Source organism: Chiloscyllium plagiosum, chromosome 10, assembly GCF_004010195.1.
Source record: "Chiloscyllium plagiosum isolate BGI_BamShark_2017 chromosome 10, ASM401019v2, whole genome shotgun sequence".
Taxonomy (NCBI): Eukaryota; Metazoa; Chordata; class Chondrichthyes; order Orectolobiformes; family Hemiscylliidae; genus Chiloscyllium; species Chiloscyllium plagiosum.
Genome location: NC_057719.1, coordinates 24,853,021 through 24,871,055, shown reverse-complemented (window position 1 = coordinate 24,871,055; position 18,035 = coordinate 24,853,021). Strand labels below are relative to the sequence as shown.

At 39.3% G+C, this 18,035-nt stretch overlaps 1 protein-coding gene across 4 annotated transcripts in view; it reads left to right on the top strand.

Annotated features, from left to right (window-relative positions):
* The window catches only part of LOC122553429 (protein unc-79 homolog), a 218,242-nt gene that overhangs the window by 38,603 nt on the left and 161,604 nt on the right, over positions 1–18,035 (top strand). For all 4 annotated transcript variants that reach the window (XM_043697181.1, XM_043697182.1, XM_043697180.1 and 1 more), the window contains exons 12-14: positions 8,365–8,594; positions 13,788–13,959; positions 17,168–17,398. In XM_043697181.1, the coding sequence (XP_043553116.1) occupies positions 8,365–8,594; positions 13,788–13,959; positions 17,168–17,398 (633 nt within the window). The remainder of the gene's footprint in view (positions 1–8,364; positions 8,595–13,787; positions 13,960–17,167; positions 17,399–18,035) is intronic.

Genomic DNA, 18,035 nt, shown 5'->3' with positions numbered 1-18,035 from the left:
CTAGATGATTTTATCGTGTACCTTCCACTGTGAATTTCCCACCTGCTTGTCTTTTTGAAATTTCTCTCCATGTAATATCCCTAAACCACATTCATGGCCACAGATTTGGCCTTGCCATTTCATGTAGTCTTGACAGTCCCGCCTTATCAATTTCAATAAGGCATCTCTGATCACTTTTGTAAATCACTCATGCTGAATAACAGATTTAGCCATTATCTGCTAGCTTTGACTAGACCACTGTTGTGATCCTGCTATCATCTGCTGCAAACGGCATGGTGGCTCAGTGGTTAGCACTGCTGTCTCACAGCATCAGGGACCCAGGTTCAATTCCAGCCTCTGGCGACTGTCTGTCTGGAGTTTGCATGTTCTCCTTGTGTCTGCATAGGTTTCCTCTGGGTGCTCTGGTTTCTTCCCGCAATCCAAACATGTGCAGGTTAGGTGAATTGGCCATGCTGAATTGCCCATAGTGTTCAGGGATGTATAGGTTAGGTGCATTAGTCAGGGATAAACGTAAGGGTGAGGAATGGGTCTGGATGGGTTAGTCTTCAGAGGGAAATGTTTTGCTGGAAAAGCGCAGCAGGTCAGGCAGCATCCAGGGAACAGGAGAATCGACGTTTCGGGCATAAGCCCTTCTTCAGCAGTCCCACAAAAGTGAAGAAGGGCTTATGCCCGAAACGTCGATTCTCCTGTTCCCTGGATGCTGCCTGACCTGCTGCGCTTTTCCAGCAACACATTTCCAGCTCTGATCTCCAGCATCTGCAGACCTCACTTTCTCCTCATAGTCTTCAGAGGGGCATGGTGGACTTGTTGGGCCGAAGGGCCTGTTTCCACACTGTGGGGAATCTATTTAAAAAATGCTCAATGTTCTAGGATTAACCTGGAATGCAAAAGTAACCTCTAAGTTTCATTTACTGTAAAACATTCTCTAAAACTTCTCTCCTCCGATTCCCCTCACCTTCACCTCCAGCAATAATGGATGCTCATGGACTTCCTCACGAATGTCAGGACAATCCACTCAGCTGCCTCTGCTGCATCTCTCCTTTCTACCAGCACACTGGGCCAAATATCCCATAATGCACGCAATGCTCTAGCCCTGAATTTAAATCTTTCTACAGTTTTTCTCCTCTTGTGCCATTTCCAAGCTCATGTTATCCATGAATCTCAGAAATCACTCCCTTAAACCATACCTGCTTAAAGTACAGATGAGCTTCCCTCCTGATTCAGATGTTATAAATGATTTTGTTTCTTCAGGTCTTGTACCCCTATCCTTTAAGTGTATTGTCATCACGCCTCAAAAAACAACTCTTGACCTCACCATTCTTTAAAATTGCCATACAATCTCCAAAGTCATGTACCCGCCTCCCAAATCCATTTCCAATTTTCCTGGAACTCCATGTTTGAATTAAATCAGCTGCCACAATACCAAAACAGCTCTCATCAAAAGCACAAGTTATATCCTATGGTAGTGTGACAAAAGTAAGCTTTCCCTTTTGGTCTGTCTGCAACCTTTGCACAGTTGATCACATCAACCTCGTTGAATGATTCTCCACTTCTGATTATATTTTTATTTAACCAGATTTTCTTAATGAACCCATTCAGAAATGTTATTATTCACCTCTGGAGCAGGTGGGACTTGAATCCAGGCTTCCTAGTCCAGGGGTAGGGAGACTATCACAACACCATAAGACGTCCTGATTCTCCACTTTTGTGGGACTGCTTTCACCTCGTTCCATTTTTAATTGCCTACTCATTGCCAGAAAATCACTTGCAATGGTGTCTCTTCCTTCCCTTGCATCCCTTGATGATCTATCCTTGGCCCACTACATGATGCCCCTTGGGGATGGAGGAGAAGGTGGCTGGGAAGGCGATAGATAGATACAGGTGGGCGTGATAGGTTGGAGGGGAGGGTGGAGTGGATAGGTGGGAAGGAAGATGGACAGGTACATTCCCACCTGTCCATTCTACCCTCCCTCGGATCTATCACCACCTACCCCCCACCTGTACTGACCTATCGCCTTCCCAGCTACCATCCCCCCAATTCCAGATGAAGAGCTTATGCCTGATACGACTCTCCTGCTATTTGGATGCTGCCTGACCTGCTGTGCTTTTCCAGCACCACACTTTTCGATTCCATCAGAATATGCATCGTATATATCTGCACTCGTCCTTTGTCAAGAGTGTGTTGCTGGAAAAGCACAGCAAGTCAGGCAGCATCTTAGGAGAAGGAGAATTGATGTTTCGGGCAAGATTCCTGATGAAGGGCTGACGCCCGAAACATTGATTCTCCTGCTCCTCGGATGCTGCCTGACCTGCTGAGGCTTTTCCAGCACCACACTCTCGACTCTGATCTCCAGTATCTGCAGTTCTCACTTTCTCCTCCTCTAACTTTGGCCTTCTAAACATACCTGATTTTAATTACTCCACCATTGATTGGTTCGCCTTCAGTTGTCAATGCCCAAAGCTCTGGGATACTCAACAGATCTGTGCTTCTGTACCTTTCCTTCTTTAAAACTTTCTTAAAACCAACCTTTGATCATGCTTTTTGTTGTCATTCATGCTGTTCAAGTACCAGACAATGACCATCACCAATAAGGTTAAAAATCACACAACACCAGGTTTATTTAGTAGCACTAGACCTGATGAAGGAACAGCACTCCAAAAGCTAGTGCTTCCAAATAAATCTGTTGGACTATAACCTGGTATTATGTGATTTTTGACTTTGTCCACCCGCAGTAGAACCGCAGCTCCTCCACATCATCACCAATAAGAGAGAATCTAATCAGTGTCCCTGAGCTTTTGTTGGGTTTAACATTGCAGAATCTCCCACTGTCCACATTCTGGGGGTTACCATTGACCAGAAACTGAACTGGTCCATCCATACACATATGATAGCTGCAAGAGCGGGTTAGAGGCCATGAATTCTGGGCGAGAAACTTATTTCCTGTTTCCCCGATGGTTGAGCACCGTTTACAGGGCATGAGTCAGGACTGTGATGGAATACTCTCCACTGTCCTGGATGAGTGTAGCTCCAAAAACACTTTTAACTTCGTCCAAAAACACACATTAAGTTCGACACCATCCAAGACAATGCAATCCATTTCATTGATACCCCGTCCATCACTAATGGATAGTGGCAACAGCATATACCGCTTACAAGATGCACTACAACAATTCACCAATTTCTTACAACAGCAAACCTACAGGCTTTAGCACTTGAAAAGGGAAGGGCAGCAGATGCATAAGAACACCACCAGCAGCAACTTCTGCTCCAATCACATATCATCCTGACTTGGAGCTATATTGCCATTCCTTTACCATCGTTGAGTCAATACCTTGGAACTTCCTTCCTAATAACATTGTGGGTGTTCCTACACACTAAGAACTCCAGTGGTTGAAAAAGGCAGCTGACCACCACCCTTATAAGGGACAATTATGTATGAGCACAAAATGCTGGCCTGGCCATTTATTCTTTTGAATGAATAAACAAAAAAAACTCTAATTTCTCCTAATATCATTCTTAGTTTGTTGTTTGTTTTGAAATATTTTGGTAAAATATCTTTGGTGCTTTACTACAATACAAGGGTCTACAACAAAAATAAGTCTTTGTTGTTGTTCTTAACCCTTCTTGTAAATAGTGACCAAAGGGAATTGAAGGAATAGATGTTTTTGTTCTTCCCATAGGAAAAAAAAATGTTTTTTCCCAATTTGCAATGCTAATATAATTCAGCCCTTGGTTTTAGAATTAGATGCAACTCAAATATTGCAATAATTGTTTGATGCAATTCATTTAACATTGCTGTCCACTATAATGCTTGAAGCATTGAAAATCTTAATTGCAATCATGGTCAATGTTGCTAACAAATCATCAGTGCCCTTACACTGTGGCTGGTTATACAAGCATTAGGCCTCTAAAGAAGCTAGATGTGCGTTCTTCATTGAGTTGAAAATGTCAAATATGTGCCTTTCTTGTGCTTCTTGTTGATGTTTCTGTATTTTGCTTTCAGTATTTACCATTCAGTTTGTCTTGCAGAATGAAAATTAATTACTTAGCTAGCCCAGCTTGTAAAACATTTAAAAATTATATTAGCCACTGATTTGAATAGAGAATAAATGCACATTATGTTGAATACAATTATCTTCTATCATGTCACCGTTATGGTGTACTGTTTTATGAAGCAGTAACTTATTTATTGAAATTGTGTGAAATTGTGCAGTGACAAGCTGTTTGAGAAGTTAATTACATTTGGTAAAATGATAACTAAATATCATTTGTGATAAAAAAGAAGGAATCATAAAAAATCGCTAGCTCTACAAAAATATGCTGTTAGTTTTACCTCATGCCGAAAATGCAACGCAATGACTATTTGATTTTGTACTGATCATTCTCCAACTGAAAAACTTTCTATTCCTTTTTTTGTTAACTTGTTAAATACATTTAATTTTAAATTATAATCCTTTCTTTGAAAAGTAAAGTTTTCATTGGCATTTTTACAAAAAAGCATTTAAAATATAGTATTGAAGTAAATACGCAAGATAAACAAAATTAATTAATCGTACATTGTGAATGTGTAATTTTAAATTCAACTTAGACCATACTGATTAACTTGAATGTTAAATCTAGTTTTCTGAGTATTCTAATAATATCCAAGGATGAGCCAAATTATACTTTTTTAATGGAGATATTTGTGATTAATGTGTGGCTACATTGGCATAATAGCAGAATTTATCTCAATTACTGCTTCGTATTATTCAACATCAAAGAGATGCATTTAGTGCAGTTATATCCTTTAAGAGAAAGGAATTTAATATTGATGAGATATGTTTGTCAATCCAAGGCTTTTCCTCCAAAGGATTCTCCTCAATGTTTTTGGTATTTGCATATCCATTGTACTAGGATATAGAATAGCCACAAATAACAGATGTTGTAATCCTGTCTATCAATACATGTCTTGATATGATATGAAGATTCCTGTTCTCTTTTTGCGCTCAGTTTCTTGTATTCATAGCACCCCTAAATCACTTTGAAATGTTGGTATAGGATCTGCAAGTTATTTGAATAAATAATCATATAATAGTGGCTATTGATTCTTTTGTTAAATTTTTAATAAGTGCTATTGCTATTTTCAAAAATAATTTCATTGTATTTCCTTTTGCATAATTTATCATGACTCTGATGCAAAAAAGAGGAAATATTCCATTATATTGATATTGCTATTTGTTTTCCTGTGATGCATAATGTATTCACCAACTTCCCCACATATCCACAAACTGCTGATTTCCAGTTTTACATTGTGTCTTGTTAGTGTGTGTGATGGAGTCAGGTTTGTTTCCAGCTTGTAAGTTTAATTTTCTTCACCAAGAGGAAGAGGGATCCTAGATTTAGAAGCAACCTATAACCCTCAACTAAAGTTGAATCAATAGACAATTAAAGTCTTGGTGAGATTAAATTTAAAACCACTATTAAAACTAAAATTCCAAAAAGAGGTGTAAGTGTATTTTCAAAGGACAGCTATAAATCTAGAAAATCTACTGTTTGCTGGGACTCTTACCTTGCAGTGCTCCCACCACCCACCATTGAGTCATAGAAATGTACAGCATGAAACAGACCCTTCGGTCCAACTCATCCATGCCGACCAGATATCCTAAATAAATCTAATCCCATTTACCAGTAATTGGCCCTTATCCCACTAAACACTTCTTATTCATATACCCATCCAAATGCCTTTTAAATGTTGTAATTGTACCAGCCTCCACCACTTCCTCTGACAGCTCATTCCAAATATGTGTGAAAAAGTTGCCCCTTAGGTCCCTTTTAAATCTTTTCCCTCTCACCTTAAACCTATGCTCTCTAGTTTTGGACTCCTGCCACCCCAGGGAAAGAACCTTGTATATTTACCCCTCATGAGTTCATAAACCTCTATAAGGTGGCCTCTAAGCCTCTGATGCTCCAGGGAAAATAGCCCCAGCCTATTCAGCCTCTCTCGATAGCTCAAACCCTCCAGCCCTGGCAACATCCTTGTAATTCTTTTCTGAAACCTTTCAAGTTTCACAATTTCCTTCCTATAGCAGGGAGATCAGAACAGCATGCAGTATTCCAAAATTGGCCTAACCAATATCCTGTACAGCTGCAACATGACCTCCCAACTCCTATACTGTACTCAATGCACTGATCAATAAAGGCAAGCATACCAAAAGCCTTCTTCACTATCTATGATGTCTATTTATCAAAAAAAATTATCTTCGTGACAGACAGTGCAACAAACCAAATTGATATGTCATCTTTTCTAAAAGGGCTGTCATGGAAATGAGCATTTGAAGTAGCCTGGGAATGGAACTATTCAAATTTCCCTTCTGATTACCTTTCTTCCCCATCAGGAAATATTGAGAAATACCATAACCATAAAAACCTCACTGTAGGAAAAATTGAAGCAATGAAGAATTGTGCCATTTTTAAATGACACATTGATAAACCAATAATGTTAAAACGTTTGTTTATTTTCACCAACAGAGCATAATCTTAAAGTTTTTTTGTACTGACTGCTTGTTTTCCATTTATAGAGGATGGTGAGGGAGGGTAGAATGGAAGGACAGTAAATTTCCTTTCATTATTTGTAGTAAGATTGTACTTTTTCTAGTTGGTGCAAATAACATTAAGGAACTCTACTCCTTTTGGTGATAATCTATTTCTTTACTTATTTCATAAATCGCTCAGATCACTTGATTTGTTTTACTTCGGATGCATTATCAACAACTAACATCAACTTCTAAGTAAATGTTTTTGAAGTGATTTCACATCATTAAGTGAGGAGCAATGACCAGAGAATGTAGGGGTCACAATGCAAACGGGGATGGGTCAGCAAAGCTGTGATCCAATGTCCAATGTCTCCTGTAAGGTACTAAATTTATCAGCTCTTTTCTGCAGTTTAACTGGAATTAATTTCACAGTGGGTAAAAAACAACAACATATTTTTGATTTTAGAGCTAAAAGGGAAGAACAAGAATGTTGCTCGGACAAAAAAAAAGTAGTTTGATTGTATATTTGCATCAACTGATCGGTATCGACCACAGGATACATCCTGACCAGTTGATGCAAATATCCAACCAAACCATTTTGATTTGTCCGAGCAGCATCCTTGTTCTCCCCTTTTAGCTCTAAAATCAAAATATAGTTGATTTGTTTTAACTCACTATAAAATAAATTCAAGTTAAACTGCATGGAAAAGGAGCACCTGGCAGCTTTTCCTATGAATTATTTCATTAAGCAAACTTACATGATTCAGAGTATTTGATGGTTCCTTGGAGATAGATAGAATAGTAAAATTAGAATAGAATATCTGGAGCTGCACTGGTGACATTATACACCAGTAACAATCTGGCCAGCTTGTTTACGGTTTAAATTATTACACTCCAAATCTTAGTTGTTCATGGAGTTACTTACATTTGGTACCTCATGGTATCCTGATTATGTCTATTTTGGATCGAAGAAGATGCTAAAGAGGACTGCTCTCAATGGAGTTGTTGATTTTTGAGTGCTTTGAAAGGTAATTTGAGTTGCATTAAATGGAGAGGGAACTTTCACTTGCCTTTAAATACCCTGACATATTTTGTTTACCTTAACAGGATGAAGAGAGAAGGTAACTTGAGATTGAAAATACATTTATATGAGTTTTAGCATTTAGTCTTGCAATTGTGTTTTTAAATTTAACTTCACCAAGGCTTCAGTTTTCTATTGATTCTGTTGTTGAGAACACGAAATGTGAAGATGTGTTAATTTATAGGATAATTATAAATCCAGGATCCTTTTTCTTTTTGATGAAGAAAATTAGGTTGGCAAGCTGGAAACAAATCTGACTTAAAACACGCACTAACTTAGAAGCAAAACACTTTGGAATACTGGAAATCTGAAAAAAATAGAAAATGCTGGAACCATTCAGCACATCAGTCATAGGTTGTACAGAGAAAACCAGCTAAGATTTCAAGTTTATTTAACTTTCATCAGAACTGTAAGAACGTAATTCTGAAATGTTGACTGATTTTCTCAGTTTACAGATGCTGCTATTTTTTATTGTGTACACTGCCTTGGCTAGACTGCTGCTGAGTTTGGCCAGTACCTAATTGGGCTGTCTGAAAGTACAACTAACACCAAATGGCATTTTAAAATATTGCAAGCAGATATTAATTTTAAGGATCTTTAATGTTTCATCAACAGGAAAGAAGATATTAGAACTCATCCAAAATTATTGATCTGCTGGAAAGTGTTGTTTGAAAGTTTAGCATTTTGAAAGCCTAAAGAATACTTTCTAGTATTAAAAAAATTGAACTTGTGGCTCTTTTAACTAACATGAAAGTCTTGTTCCCCATAAGAATTGTAGCTCGCACGTTAGGAGAGCCATTGTTACCTGCTTCTCAGCAGGATGCTGTGGTCGTCATGGAAACAAACCAGTGCGTTATTGCAAAAGGTGTCATTACAATCACCACAGCAGTGAGATTGGTGCTGCTGCGGAGACTCACCTGTACCAGACTTCACCCCCTCCAATGAACACTAGAGAGTGTGGTGCAGAAGAGCTAGTCTGTACCGTGGAATCAGTAGTCAGGTAATCAATAATATTAATCCTTAAAAATTGATCTTCCCAATGAAATACGAATACATATTCTGCCTTATTTGATTAATTATAGTTATACTATACCAATAGGCTTAACCACTTCAGAAAAAAGTGCATGGTTTATAATTAATCAGTTCAAAACATTTACACTTATGCTGTTCCGTCTTAAACTTTTGGTTCATTTTTGTCCTCAGCTCAGTCCTAGGCCCTAAGTTCTTCAATTCCCTCCCTAAATTTCTCCACCTATAAACCCCTGCTCCTTTAAGATCCTCATTAAAACTTACTTCTTTGGTTAGACCATAAGACCATAAGAAATGGAGTGGAAGTAAGGACATTCATCCCATCGAATCCACTCCGCCATTCAATCATGGCTGATAGGCATTTCAATGCCATTTACCTGCACTCTCCCCGTATCCCTTAATTCCTTACAAGATTAAGAATTTATCAATCTCTGCCTTGAAGACATTTAACATCCCGGTTCCACTGCGCTCCGTGGCAATGAATTCCACAGGCCCACACTCTCTGGCTGAAGAAATGTCTCCTCATTTCCGTTCTAAACTGACCCCCTCTAATTCTAAGGCTGTGCCCACGGGTCCTCATATCCCTGCCTGACGGAAACAATTTCCCAGTGTCTAACCTTTCTAAGCCAAGCATTGTCTTGTAAGTTTCTATTAGATCTCCCCTCAACCTACTAAACTCTATTGAATACAATTGCAGGATCCTCAGCCGATCATCAAATGTTAAGCCTACCATTTCAGGGATCATCCGTTGAATCTCCGCTGGACACGCTCCAGTGTCAGTATGTCCTTCCTAAGGTGTGGGGCCCAAAACTGGACATAGTATTCCAAATGGGGCCTAACCAGAGCTTTATAAAGTCTCAGTAGCACATCACTGCTTTTACATTCCAACCCCCTTAAGATAAATAACAACATTACATTTGCTTTCTTAACCACAGGCTCAGCCTGCAAGTCAACCTTTGGAGAATCCTGTACTACCATTCGCAGATACCTTTGTGTTTTGGCTTTATGAATTTTCTCACCATTTATAAAATAGTCCATGCCTGTGTCCTTTTTTCCAAAGTTCAAGACCTCGCATTTGCTCTCTATGAATTTCATCAGCCATTTCTTCCACCACTCTCCAAAACTCTCTAAATCATTCTGTAGCCTTCCCACCTCCTCAGAACTACGTGCCTGTCCACCTAACTTTGTATCGTCGGTGAACTTCGCCAGAATGCCCCCAGTCTCTTTGTCCATATCATTTATACATAAAGTGAACAGCTCCGACCCCAACACTGAGGCCAGCAGGACACCACTTGTCACCAGCTGCCATTCTGAAAAAGAACCTTTTATCTTAACTCTCTGCCGTCTGTCAGCCAATCCTCAATCCATGCCAGTAACTCACCTCGAACACCATGGGCCCTCACCTTACTCAGCACCCTCCCGAGAGGCACCTTATCAAAGGCCTTTTGGATGTCTAGGTAGATAACATCCAATTGGTTTCCCTGGTCTAACCTACTTGTTACCTCTTTAAAGAATTCTAACTGGTTTGTCAGCCACGACCTCCCCTTACTAAATTCATGCTGACTTGTTCTAATTCGACCCTGTACTTCCAAGAATTTAGAAATCTCATCCTTAATGATGGATTCTAGAATTTTACCTACAACTGAGGTTAGGCTTATCAGCCTATAATTTTCCATATTTTGTCTTGATCTTTTCTCGAACAAGGGGTTACAACAGTGATTTTCCAATCATCTGGGACTTTCCCTGACTCCAGTGATTTTTGAAAGATTACAACCAATGCCTCTGCTATTTCTTCAGCCACCCCCCTCAGAACTCTAGGATGTAGCCCATTCGGGCCAGGAGATTTATCAATTTTTAGACCTTTTAGCTTTTCAAGTACTTTCTCCTTTGTAATGGCCACCAAACTCAACTCTGCCCCTTGACACCAAAATTGGAGGTGTAGTGGACAGCGAAGAGGGTTACCTCAGATTACAACAGGATCTTGAACAGATGGACCAGTGGGTCCGAGAAGTAGCAGGTGGAGTTTAATTCAGATAAATGCGAGGTGCTGCATTTTGAGAAAGCAAATCTTAGCAGGACTTATACACTTAATGGTAAGGACCAAAGAGTGTTGCTGAACAAAGACAACTTGGAGTGCAGGTTCATAGATCCTTGAAAGTGGAGTCGCAGATAGAAAGGATGGTGAAGAAGGCATTTGGTATGCTTTCCTTTATTGGTCAGAGTATTGAGTACAGGAGTTGGGAGGTCATGTTGCAGCTGTACAGGACATTGGTTAGGCCACTGTTGGAATATTGCGTGCAATTCTGATCTCCTTCCTATCAAAGGATGTTGTGAAATTAGAAAGGGTTCAGTAAAGATTTACAAGGATGTTGCCAGGGTTAGAGAATTTGAGCTATGGGGGGAGGCTGAACAGGCTGGGGCTGTTTTCCCTGGAGTGTCGGAGGCTGAGGGGTGACCTCATAGAGGTTTACAAATGTATGAGGGGCATGGACAGGATAAATAAACAAAGTCTTTTCCCTGGGTTGGGGGAGTCCAGAACTAGAGGGCATAGGTTTAGGGTGAGAGGGGAAAGATATAAAAGGGACATAAGGGGCAACCTTTTCACGCAGAGGATGGTACGTGTATGGAATGGGCTGCCAGAGGACGTGGTGGAGGCTGGTACAATTGCAACATTTAAGAGGCATTTGAATGGGTATATGAATAAGAAGGGTTTGGAGGGACATGGGCTGGGTGCTAGCAGGTGGGAATAAATCAGTTTGGGATATCTAGTTGGCATGGACAGGTTAGACCGAAGGGTCTATTTCCATGTTGTACATCTCTATGACTCTCCTTAATTGTTGGGATATTATTCACATCTTCCACTGTGATGACTGACACAAAGTATTTATTAAGTTCTTCAGCTAGTTCCTTATCTCCCATCACGAGCCTTCCTGCATCAATTTAGAGTGGCCCAATTTCTACTTTTGCCTCTCGTTTGTTCCTTATTTATTGAAAGAAACTTTTACTATCATTTCTAATATTTTCAAATGGTTAAGCATTTAGTCATTTATTTGAGTACATCATGTGGCTCAACATCAATATTTCCTTAATTATACTCCTGTAAATAATTTGTTTTGTTAAAATGATACATAAGTGAAAATTATTATTTAAATTAATTTTTAAAGTTTTCATTTCTGCATTTGTAATCCTTCTGATGCAAAGTATAATGTCTACACCTCAAATAGCATTTAATGTATTTACCCGAAAATTACTTCAGATGATTAAGAACTCTGAGGAATCCATGAAGCTAATTAACTCATATCAGTCCCCATTTTAAAAAAATTGTTATAGTTGTTTAATCAAACCTAAATTAATTTTTAAAGTTTTCATTTCTGCATTTGTAATCCCTCTGATGCAAAGTATAATGTCTACACCTCAAATAGCATTTAATGTATTTACCCGAAAATTACTTCGATGATTAAGAACTCTGAGGAATCCATGAAGCTAATTAACTCATATCAGTCCCCATTTTAAAAAAATTGTTATAGTTGTTTAATCAAACCTGCCATAATTAGTTTCTTTGTTGCAGCCCACCAATTTTGATGTGAACAATTGAGAAAGTGTATTGCTTTCTTAAAAGTTTTTGAAAATCCCTAGCTTCAGGAGAGGGTGCAGAGGAGATTTACCAGGATATTGCCTGAACTGGAGGGCATGTCTTATGAAGAAAGGTCGAGGGAGCTCGGGCTTTTCTCATTGAAGCAAAGAAGGATAAGAGGTGAATTGATACAGGTGTACAAGATGATAAGAGGCATAAATAGAGTGGATAGACAGAGACTTTTTCCCAGGGTGGGAATGACTGTCATGAGGGGTCTTAATTTTAAGGTGATTGGAGGAAGTTTTAGGGGAGGTGTCAAAAATAGGTTCTTTACACAGAGAGTGGTGGGTGTGTGGAATGCACTGCTAGCAGTGGTAGTAGAGCCAGATACATTAGGGCCATTTAGCGACTCCCTTATAAGCACATGGATGATTGTAAAATGAAGGGTGAGTGTAGGTTAGTTTGATCTTAGAGTAGGATAACAGGTCAGTACAACATCAAAGGCTGAAGGCCTGTACTGTGCTATACTGATCTATGTTCTATGTTTCCTGGTTAATCAAAAATGTTTTTAACATTTTGGTGAAATCATTATCTTCTGGTGACATATTTTTGTGTGTTTTTTTATTTTTTCAACCCCTATTAGGAAAAACTAAATGCCTTCTCTGTATCATTTGATTGTCTGGTCAGGATCAGAAATGTATTTATAGATTCATAGAGCATGGAAACAGACCCCTCGGTCCAACTAGCCCATGCTGACCCTAATCCCAAACTAAACTAGTCCCACTTGCCTGCGCTTGACTCATATCCCTCCAAACCTTTCTTATTCATGTACTTATCCAAATGTCTTTTATATGTTGTGACAGTACCTGCATCTACCACTTCCTCTGGAAGTTCATTCCACAAATGAACCACTCGCTATAAAAAAAAGTTGCCTGTCATCTCCTTTTTAAATCTGTCTCCTTTCACCTTAAAAATGTACTCCTAGTCTTGAAATCCCCCACCATAGAGAAAAGACATTTGCCGTTCACCTTATCTGTTCCCTTCATGATTTTAGAAACCTCAATAGGGTCACCCCTCAACCTCCCAAGCTCCAATAAAAAAAGTCCCAGCCTATCCAGCCTCTCCCGATAACTCAAACCTTCCAATCACAGCAACATCCTAGTAAATCTTCTCTGAACCCTCTCCAGTTTAATAATATCCTTCCTGTAACAGGGAGACCAGAACTGAACACAGTACTCCAAAAGAAACCTCACCAACATCCTGTACAACCTCAACATGACATCCAAACTCCTTTACTCAAAGGTCTGAGCAATGAAGACATATGGGCTAAACACCTTTCCGTAAGAAATGCAAGAAATAAGAGATAGTCTTTCCTTGAGCTGGGAAAATGGCCTTTGGGTTCTTTCTTTATGTACCTAGTACTGACATAAAGTTTGTTTGTATCACTAGGGGAATGACTGATAGTTAGGATCAAAATAAAGTTGTTGAGAGGACCTTTTCTTGCTATAGCTGCTCTTTTAGATAGGATTGTATTATATTCCAAAAATGAAAATGTTATTAGCAATTGCATCTTTTCTTGTTTTTCTGCAGTTTGCTAAAAGAAGCTGAATATCATGCCGAGCAGCGGGAGTTTGAATTAAATAGAAGAAGACAAATGGGATTGTCCTTATCCCAACCTTCTTTAGACAATATGGAGTATGATAACAAGGATGATGATAAAAATGATCAGCGACTATTAAGTCAGTTTGGAATATGGGTTTTGGTACGTAACTAAAATGATGATTTTCATGTAACACTTACGAATATATCGGCACTAAATTAGTTCATGGAAGATGATGAATGCCTGCAAACAAATTGAAATATGATAATGGCCTGAATCTTCTGATAGGGCACTGGTGACCAACTGAACTTCAGTCACTAATGTTTGTTGAGATCCTGAGGAGTTCAGGCTTTGTGGAGATGGGGATTGAGCATTGTTGGAGGTGGGAGGTTAAGCGAACATTGTTAGGTAGGCGTGAACGTTTTCAAGAAGGGTGAACACATTGTCAGGAGACGGACGTTTTGGGTAGGGGTAAATATTGTTAGGGGTGAGCATTGACAGAGGTGAATATTATTTGGGGGCTCAAATACAGAAAGTTTACACTTCCGATTACTAGTTTTACCTTACTGCATGACTCTTTATGAAAGTCTGATTGGATATCCAATACCACTGAGATGTGAGTTGTGTGCCCTGTGCCTACCCTGACCTGAGTTCATAGATTGCATTCTGGTCATGTTCTTCAACTAGCTTATTCGAGTGCTAACCAAACAACAGACCATTCTAGACCAGGTGATATGTAATGACAGGATCAATGAATGGACTTCCGTTAAAAGCCTCTAAGTAGCAAAGATGACAGCATGAATTTTATTTAGTTTGAGGGTGAAGAGACGAATGTTTTAAACTTTAATAAAGGCAATTTCAAAGATGTAAAGACAGTGAAGGTGAAAGACAAGTTAAAGAATACGATAGTCAAGAGACAAGTACTTAAGGAGATACTTCATTGCACTCAGTAAGGATATGTTTCAGTGTGGGAAATAGTCTGTGTGCAAATTATGCACTGTGGTTAAAGATAGTTATCAAAATAGAAGAAGAAAGAGTGCACAGTTCTGTAATATTAGTGGTAGATTAGAAGATTGTATAGAATTTAAAATACATCAAGAATGATTTAACAGGAAGGAATGAGAAGTTAGAGAATGGCAGAATTTCCCCTCCCTGATATGACATGAACCACGTTGAGAAAAGTGGAAAATGTGGGAAGAATAAAAAGTAATCATGATATCGAACAAAACATTTTTCGATTTTTCTCCTTGAGCCTTAGATGCCAATTTCAAGATCTTGCCGTTGGCTTCCTTTTTTCCATATGTTTGCATCTCATTAAAACCTCACCTAACTTTACTTACATGCCACTTCCAATTCTCCTCTCGATGGCATAAATACCTGGCACGTAAATCAGAGCAGGTACCTGGTAGCTGCAGGTCGCTGAATGCTTGTTCTGGCCATCATCCAACTGGTTCTTCACAACATTGTTCCTGCATGCTCCATTGCCAACATTCTCCTCAACCCTTCACCCAAGCAAGTCAGCATTGGCAAATCACCTCATCACAGTATCATACCTGCTCTTGGACCAACCCAGTCACCTGTTGAGCTCTTCAACATTTGTCATTGAAACTCAGAGACACCTACAGTTTGCATGCTTTTGTCAGATCACTTTGTACACAAGAATACACACGTATCTCATTCATCTACTCAGGATGCTTCTTATGGCCCCAGGATAGACTAAGTTCAGCTCTCAGTTACAGATTGCCAGCTTCTGAGTGTATTCCTGATGAAGGGCTTATGCCTGAAACATCGATTCTCCTGCTTCTCGCATGCTGCCTGATCTGCTGTGCCTTCCAGCACCACACTCTTGATCCAGCTTCTGAATGTATCACATTGCTTTCTGAATAAACTTTTTTTTTGCTCAATTACAGACTGCCAGCTACTGTGGCTCGCATTACTTTTTAGGGGAGAGGCAGGTAGCTTGTGACATTAATAAGTATTCAACAGCCAAGGTGGGGTGGACATATCATTGTATGGCAACATGCTACGTTAGCATCATACCTGCAGCATGTACCAGCAGTGTACAAAATACACACACTGCATGTGCCCCAAACAAATAGCCATGTGTGAATATTAAAGAGAAACAGTGCTCAACGGCATGAGGAGTCAGGGGGACCAATGTTAGTCAGAGTGTACTCCCACAGTCAATCAAAGAGCTTGTTCTGTTCCAGTCCATGGGATTGGCCTTGGTCAGTCAGGTTCATGACCATATCAGAACCTGGGGATTCAAGTTTTTGCAACCCAAAAAGTGGGCCATAGTTAGTTTTGCAGGTCAAATGCAATCAGTCTGGGAAGTATGGTTGCCCCAGTCAGGATGCTGTGGAGACCATAGGAAGGGCCACAGGAGTAGGCCAAATTTTCCTTCAATGAGACAAAGGAAGGGATTGACTATGAGGGTGGAATTGTGAGTCAGAAAATTGTGAGTGTTCAGAATTTGCTTTCTTGGAGAACAGTGGAGGCAGTGTTGTCAGAAGGGGAGTTTGTGAACTGTTGGGAGTGACAACTGTATTTAAAAATATGTTAGTCAGTGAACTGAAGGTAGTCGCTAAGGACTTTGCTGGAGTTATATTCAACACACAGATCCGCAACTCTGTTCTATGGTGGTTCCAATTTGAAGCCAAGATAGAGGCTGTAGCATAAAATAATCATAACGACTGTACTGCTGAAAGATCTGGACCTATGTTGCATAGAAATTCAGATAATGCCATTACTTTCATGAGATGTAATGACCTTAATCCCAAGATTATTAACCTATTTTCAATGCCTGTCACTTAGTGCTGTGTAATTAATTGCTCTATGCTACAACCAGACATGTTGTAGTACCATTGGTATCAATGGCAACAAAATCACAGAAAGCAAGCATTATACTGCAGCTATTGTACAACTGATTTATTAGAGAATTCTGAATGAACTAATTTAATCAACATTCAGGGCCAGTGAACAGAGGTTTCTGAAGGCAGATAAGATAACTTTGTTTTCTCTCCTCTGAGTATACAAGGTAGCTTTGTCCTTCTTCCCCATTATAGCATTACTAATTACTGTACAGGTTTTGTACTTGACAAACTTTGCTGTTGTATGGCTCAGTTTTGTTTTCCATTACTGTGTCTTTTCTTTATATTTCATTATTACTAGTCCATGATGTTTACGATTGACATGTTTCTTCAGGGGTAAATTCTTGTCTTCAGTGCGTGAGTGGCAATCTAGTGGAAAACAATAGAATAAAAAATTGGATAAAGTCTACAGTAGTTGGGTGATCTTCTGAAATATGTCCCAGTAAATCAGACAAATTATTCATGCAAAACATCGGTGTTTACTTCTTTTTACTACATAGGTCAGCCTTTGCACTCCAAGTGAAAACACACCTACAGAAAGTCTAGCCAGGTTGGTTAGCATGATGTTCCAATGGTTCCATTCTACTGCATACATGCTTGATGATGAAGTGGGGAGCCTAGTGGAAAAGCTCAAGCCTCAATTTGTCACCAAATGGTTGAAGACTGTTTGTGATGTTCGATTTGATGTCATGGTCATGTGTCTTCTTCCCAAACCCATGGAGTTTGCAAGAGTAAGTTTGTTTGTAGACTGAAAATTCTCCAGGTATAACCCATATACATAGGCAAGACAAATCTAACCCATTCAATGACATTTTCTCCCTCTTAAGATCAGAAATGTTGAACTCCACTCACAGTTCCTCAGGTAATGAAACATACTGTGTCAATATGCAGCAACAATTGGATAGCATCTGAACTTGGGCTGATCAACATTATAACTAATCTTGTGCCAGGAAATAATGATTGAGAGTGCATATTTGCTTCCACTTAACAATTGCGGATAATACCAATGACCTGTCTTCCATAGCTTCAATGATAAGACAAATTACCATTGAGAAAGTTAACTGGAACACCCAGTCAAATGATATGGTGACAAGAACAGATCAGATAAATGGTATTCTATGTCTGGTGACATACCTCTTAACTCTCCAAAGTTTTTCTACCAACCTGTAATGCACAGGTGAGGGGTGTGTTGGAGTACTCTCCACTTGCTGGAGGGTGCAGATTCAATAACATTCAAGAAATTTAAATCTATTTGGGACATAACAGACAACAACACTTCATCCATTGGTATAACATCTGTTCCCTCCACCAACACTTTACAATAGCTGCAGTACATCCTGTCTACTTTTCACCACTGTGAAGTTATCC